The sequence below is a fragment of the Charadrius vociferus genome, unplaced genomic scaffold (assembly GCF_000708025.1).
Source record: "Charadrius vociferus isolate BGI_N301 unplaced genomic scaffold, ASM70802v2 scaffold579, whole genome shotgun sequence".
Taxonomy (NCBI): domain Eukaryota; kingdom Metazoa; phylum Chordata; class Aves; order Charadriiformes; family Charadriidae; genus Charadrius; species Charadrius vociferus.
This window is the reverse complement of record NW_009661367.1, coordinates 142,884-149,532: the sequence shown is the minus strand read 5'-3', so window position 1 is coordinate 149,532 and position 6,649 is coordinate 142,884. Positions and strand designations below refer to the sequence as shown.

Here is a 6,649-nt window from a genome sequence, read left to right as displayed (position 1 = left end):
AGACTGTGGGGACACTGGGGAGGCCCAGGGAATTGGAGGGGGGCAGGTACAGGGCACTGGGAGGAGGTGGTGGGAACACTGGGGGCAGGCCCAGGGCACTGGAGGGAGGTGGAGGGGACACTGGGGAGGACAGAGTTGGAGGGGAGGTGGTGTCGGCGATGTGCCCTGACCCGCCGCCTGTCCCTGTCGCAGGGCTGAAACAGGAGCTGTTCCACCGGCACAAGGAGGCCCAGCAGTGCTGCAGGCCCCACAACCTGCCGCTCCTGCGCGCCGCCCAGCAGCGGGAGATGGAGGTGAGGGGGGGACCAGGCTGGCCGCAGCCCTCCACCAGCGCAGAGGCTGTATCCCCTTTGCATGGGGTGTCACAATCCCTTTGCTGCAGGACCCTTCCTGCATTGCAGGAGCATCCCGGTGTCTCAAAAAGGTTTAATTAGTTGTGTGTGTGTGTCCCTGCAGCCTTGGGAGATGTCAGCCATCCTGCCTGGTCTTGCTAGCCCAGCCCTAGGTTCCCCACCCTGACTTGGGGCTCCCCTCCTTTTGCTCTGCCCATTGTCCCCCCAAGAGTGGGGGGCCCAGGCTCTTGCCATCTAGGATAGCCACAGTCCAGGCGTGATCTGGGAATTGTGGAAGTTCAAGAGCCCTCTCCAAGAGAGCAATGCTCTCCCCAGTGCTTTAACGAGCCTGCGTTATAAGACGGGCTGAAGCCTGTATACGGGTAGAGAGCAAGTTGACAGAAAACACAGAGAAGGTACATGAATTCTGCCATTACATCGTAGCGAGTAGAAAGCAGAGAATACTCAAAAAAAACGGCATTTTACTTAGTAGCACAGATAAGGAGAAACTACCTTGAGTTATGTAAGCACAGAAATGGTTTCTGTGAGCATCCCAAAGCGTTTGGAGAAAGGCATGTCAGCACGAGCAGCGGGTTCAGTCCCAAAGGACTTACCTGTACATTGGTGATAAGATAGAGGCAGGTAAAGGAAATGGAAAGTATCTAGTTATATTAATCGATGGAGATTAAACATACGGGAAGTTGCTTTATTCCACGTAAGGCAAACAGATAACTGTTCCAATACAGGCTCTTTCCTGACCTTTGCCCGTGACGAGCACCGTGACTGTGCTCACTGTTGGATCTTTCCTCTTGGTGTTTCCGCATCCCTCGTTCCCAATTGAGGTGACTAAAGGCAGGCTGGACCTCTCCTAGCTGTCCCTGTTATTTCTGTCTCTAAGTAACTTGTACTTGCAGCAAGTAATAAGCTATACTGCCTATTTTAAAGTGGTTCCGATATTGTCTTCACTCATCAAGAAGACCATATATGTGTCACTTCTCCTTGTCTTATGTGATGTGCAACTTATTCTTATGTCCTTCCACTTTCCCCCTGCCTTTTTTCTGTTTTCTTCTGCCAGGTGGTACTGGAGTTACTTCGTCCCTTTTTTACGCTCTGATATTTCTGCTGCAGAGCATTTCAGGAATAGATCGGTCATCTCAGTAACGATTGGTATGTGTCGAATTGGAGCTGCCCTCTGCGGTTAAAGGTTTCAAAGACCAGCTCCCATGAGATAGCTTGGGGATTGGGCTCCCTGGAGGGCTAATACAAGATGTAGTTTTTAGATGTCTGGCTTCCTAGTGGAACCCAAAGCTTTTTAAAAGGCTTTGTCCATCATACAGGGTCACCAGCCAGCAGAGCTGAAGCAAAAGCTTGTGTTTAAGCCTTTTAGCGCTTTTCTGTAGCCCAAACTCAGGTGCCAACCCTAAATAGCATGTAGGCACTTAAGTCTGATTGATTATTTTTTTTTTTTTTTTTTTCCAAACCCGAACAAAGTCACTCCTCCAGCACAGTAAGTGGAGGAGATGATGGTGTGGGGGTGCCTCTTCCATCCCCCGAGGCAGCCAGGAGGAAGGAAAGTCTATGGAGTATTGAATTCTTCATATCTTCCACAAAGAACATGAACCTCTAGACTGAAGAACGCGTAAGGAGAGAGCTTTCTTAGGTTCATTAGTATGATATAGTGAAGGAGGCAATTAGCTTCTCTGCCTCGCCTTTTATTAAGGCTTAAGTTGACTTGAATTGATTTACGTTGGTTCTAGTAAGATGCTGCCCCAAGAGTTTTCTGTGGAGCAGCTGATGCATGGTAACCTTTTGGTGGATCGCAGTCCTGCATCCTCCTTAATAGCGTGTAGTTCTGCGAAGCTTTTCCAGACCTGCGGACATAATGAAAAATGTAAGACGCTAATTGACTGCTGTACATCCAGGCATGGTTACGCGAGGGAACTCCTGCTCCGTGTGAGTAATTACTGCTCTTCGTTTAGGTCAGACCTTTTGCAGACAGCTGCTGATAGGTCCACGCTGTGGACAAACCTCGGCTCTTTTCCAGACTTCAGACTTTCATTCAAATTCCTGATTTTCCCCAGGATTTGCAGCAGTGCGCAGCTTTTGGCTCCCATCTGGGATGGATCTGCGCAGGTCTTGTAAAGCACCAACTGCCGGTGTAGGAGATCCCAGGCTTTGTGACTTCTCCCTTGCTGTGCAGTGAGGATAACTTACGTCCACGAATATTCCCGGCCAAATGCCTGCCTCGCTTTACTGTGTTACAAAGGGGCAGCGTTGCACGAGTAAAACATTGAAGCTTGTGCCATTGATTTCTTGGAGGGGAAGGATCCTTCCTTTGGATTTAGATGGGATTTGATCCTTCTTGGCTTCCCATGTGTCTTGCTCGGTGCAGCCTGGTAAGGTTGCGTTTCTCCACCTCCGCACCCCTGTGGTTTTTGTATCTGAACTGGGCTCTCCTTGTCCTCCACAATCCTCCTGCTCTCTTCTCCCCTCTCCAGCAGAGTTTCTGGTAGGTTGAGATTTCCTCCAGAGCTGACTAGCGGCGCTCCTTCCTGCAGCTAGCGGAGCAGGTGAGTGCTCCTAGAGCGTGCCCACCGCTCCTGATGCCCAACGTGCCTTTGAGGTAGCCAGTGCTCGCTGTGCTCCGTGTCTTCTTTGGGGGCAACGCAGAGATTTCTCTGCTGAGCTTTAGGCAGCTGTTGGTGAGGCAGGAGGGGCTGCGTTCTCCTGGTTGGGGGCTCTTTTGCAAAGTCCTCATTTTATAATGTCCTCAGTCTGCCAAAACTAGAGCCCCAGTGCGCTGTAGTCCCAGGTGAGACTTAGAATCGTAGAAAGGTTTAGGTTGGAAGGGACCTTGAAGACCATCCAGTGCCACCCCCTGCCCTGGGCAGGGACACCTCCCAACAGCCCAGGTTGCTCCAAGCCCCGTCCAACCTGGTCTTGAACACCTCCAGGGATGGGGCAGCCACAGCTTCTCTGGGCAACCTGTGCCAGGGGCTCACCGCCCTCACAGTGAAAAATTCCTTCCTAATATCTCATCTAAATCTCCCTTCTTCCAGTTTGAAGCCATTCCCCCTCGTCCTATCACTCCATGCTCTTGTAAAAAGTCCCTCCCCAGCTCTCCTGGAGCCCCTTTAGGGACTGGAAGGCCACAATAAGGTCTCCCCGGAGCCTTCTCTTCTCCAGCTGAACCCCCCCAGCTCTCCCAGCCTCTCCTCCCATCAGAGGGGCTCCAGCCCTCCCAGCATCTCCGGGGCCTCCTCTGGCCCAGCTCCAGCTCTGTTTGTTAGTGTCCAGGGAACACGGAGGCTCAGGGAGGCGTCCGAGCTGGCACCTTGGTGAGCTTCAGTGGTCTGTGGTGGTACTCCAGGTCTTTCTTCAGCCTCACCAGTCCTGTGAGGGACATGCAGTTCTTGGACTGCTGACTTCTTTTGAGCCTGTGCTGCTGGAGTGCTCGGCCGTAGCCAGTTGCTCAGGGGTTGGCTCCTCAGGAAAAGTCGGACAGATACTGATCTGTTGCTCGTGGTCTTTCCTGGTCTCCAAACCCACACAGACCAGGCTGGTGCCAGCGCTTTCCCTGCTCTTTCTTGCGTGGTAGCTTGCTATCAGGCATGGCAAGTGGCCAAGTGGCGGAGGGAAGCTCTGGGGCTGTGCTTGCTGCCCCCTGCTGTCCTTGGGACTCTTCAGAGTAGGAGCACTTCAGGATCTGATCGCTCTTTGGCTTAGTAAAAGACAGAGATGAGAAAAAGATAGGAGGAAGGCAGATGTTCCACTTTTTTTTTTTTTTCTTCCATTGACTGTTACCTTTTTCAGGCTGTGGAGCAACGAATTCGAGAGGAGCAGCGAATGATGGATGAGAAGATAGTCTTGGAACTGGACCAAAAAGTGATCGACCAACAGAGCACGCTGGAGAAGGCTGGAGTGTCTGGCTTCTACATCACCACCAACCCACAGGTCGGTGTTCAGGCAGGGAGGGTAACCTCTGACAGTACTCTTGTGTTAATATCTTTGGTTTTTAAAACAAAAAATCTTGCTCTTAATGAATTCTGAATCACTGGGACAAAAAGAACGATCCGTCTCTTGCCACATCAGCTGATGGGCAATGTGCCCTTGGGCAGACCTAGTACCAAATTCATAAAAAAGGAGCAGAAACCCATTAGTTGGGGCAAAATCCCCATCTTTCTGCAACGTTTGTCCCACTGTGGAGGGAAGAAACGCTGTGCCGACAGCCTGCGGTCCTGTGACTCTTGAATGGGTCTGAATCATACTGAAACAAGTGGCTGCGTAGGTTTATCGCTTTTGTACCTGGCTTAGCTGTACCCGCTGCCTTCAAGAGGCCTTTTTATTAGGCATCTTGTTAATTCGGGCATGTGACTTACTGGAGATGATGATCTCAGACTGTGATTAGAAAATTGTTCTTGGTTTCCCCAGCGCATCCGCTCTTAAAACTTGTGAGCAGTCGCCTGGGTTTTGCTCTGTTGTCTTACCGCCACCGCAGGAATGAAAAAATAAAACTTCCAAAGTCTCCTTGTAACGCCACAGAGGTTTGCAGGCAACGCAGAAACAGGCTGTTCTTAACTCTGTTTTTTCAGCTGATTAAATTTCGTTTTGATAAAAGACCTACTAGTGAGAACAGACTGCTTAAACTAAGTTAGTTAAAGAGGCATTTTCTAAAACCCGCACGATTCCTGGTTGTGCAGCCTTGAACAAGCCTCTTATTTTTCCTCTGTTGCTCTTCCTCGTCTGTATAACGAAAGCAGTTCTTTCTCTCCCTTCCCACCCCTGCCTTTTGTGTTATTTCTGTAAGCAATAGCTCTTAGCAGGGTTCCTGTTTGCTGGGGTTTGTTTATGTGTGCCTTTACGATCGCTGGCAAACCAGACCTTGGCTTGGTACCTGCGAATGCCACCATCATAGAGGAAATCACTGCTGGAATCTCTTCTCCATGCGTTTCCCATTAGCTGATGCATTTCCTTTCAGTCTGTTCTTAGGCAGTTGATATATTTTTATGAGAATAATTTATTTTTTTTTATTTCCATACTGTGACGTTGGCAAACCTGAGTCACAGAAGAGGGCTCGCCGAAAGCTACTCCACCGTGTAGTCTCTGTGCCAAATGGCTTGTGAGCTAAATGCAACTAAAGAACGAACAGACGGCAAGGAAAACATAACAATGGTGACTACAGGAGATGTATCATGCAGAGACTACAGTCTCTGCATGACTACAGTTATGGAAAAGGGAGTTTTTGAAGGGGAACAAAATACCTCAAGGGAATTTGATGCAGCAGTGTGTCGCGTGTGCCTTAGGTTCCACTTAGCGAGCGCCCGAAGCAATGCCTCCTGCTTCCCACTCTCCCGCACCGGAAAAGGCTCTGGGAGCTGGGGATGCTGCTGGAGGATGAGGGGAGGGAGCTGTGCCAACCTGGAGAACCTCCTCTGGGGCGTGTGGCTGTGCGGGTGCCGGGGGACGCTGCTGCTCCAGATGGGAAGGGGAAAGCTGCAGAACTGGCTGCCCCACGCTGCACTTACCGCTAAATCGCCGTCAAGAAGAAAGAACCTTTCTGACTCCTTAATGAATCGCAAAGCCCTGGGATTCCTAAGACAGCTGCAGTTTGCAGCAGGTCTCCTAAGATATTACTGTATTTTATAGAAATGCTTAACCAAGATGAAGGCTTTATTTTGTATTTGCGTGGGTTTTTTTCTTTTGTTCCCTGAAGATGACAAGTAGCGCTCGAGTGGGTGGTACAGACCAGACCTTTCTGCTTCCTGCAGCAGGGAACGGGATCATCTTATTCTTGCGACAACCTCTCCCTTCCTTTGCAGGAGCTGACTTTACAGATGAATCTACTGGAACTGATTCGGAAGTTACAACAGAAGGAATCCGAGTCTGAGAAGGCTTTTTCCTGAACGAGCAAATCTGCTGTTTACTTTCCAGAGTTTTCTTCTGACTTCCCTCTAAAGAATAGACTGTCAATGCGTTTGCTTTATGTTGTGTTGGGAAGAGGCTGTAGAAGGAAGAGCTGAGCCCTTAGATAACCTTAGAGCCAGTGCACGCAGAGCCCCAGAGCAGGGGGTGGTTGGGGGGCATCAGGCTGCCTCTCTGGTCCTCTCCGGTCCTCGGAGCAAGGTGCGCGCTGCACGTCTCGCTGAGATGAGCGACGACGGAGGGTGTTCATCTGCCACTACGGCATCGGTGAGGCCGTTCTGAGCCGAGGGCGACTGACCTGGGCACCGAGGCAGCAAACCCAGCCCAGCCGTGGGTGTTCGGGTGGATTGAGCTGAACGGGTGAGCCATGGGGTCTCCAAATTGCAATCTCCTCT

The 6,649-nt window shown here is 50.6% G+C and overlaps 1 protein-coding gene across 1 annotated transcript; it reads left to right on the top strand.

Annotated features, from left to right (window-relative positions):
* Positions 1–158: 158 nt before the first annotated feature.
* On the top strand, positions 159–6,235 carry DGCR6L (DiGeorge syndrome critical region gene 6-like). The gene is made up of 3 exons (XM_009893334.1): positions 159–293; positions 4,146–4,286; positions 6,152–6,235. The coding sequence occupies exons 1-3, from the start codon at positions 159–161 to the stop codon at positions 6,233–6,235; spliced, it is 360 nt and encodes a 119-aa protein (XP_009891636.1).
* Positions 6,236–6,649: the final 414 nt, after the last annotated feature.

Excerpts from the sequence above, each read along its gene's own strand:
- DGCR6L (XM_009893334.1), top strand. The coding sequence starts at position 159 with ATGTGCCCTGACCCGCCGCCTGTCCCTGTCGCAGGGCTGAAACAGGAG. Across the intron at positions 294-4,145 it reads CCCAGCAGCGGGAGATGGAG|GCTGTGGAGCAACGAATTCG; the intron begins GTGAGGGGGGGA and ends TACCTTTTTCAG. Across the intron at positions 4,287-6,151 it reads ACATCACCACCAACCCACAG|GAGCTGACTTTACAGATGAA; the intron begins GTCGGTGTTCAG and ends CTTCCTTTGCAG.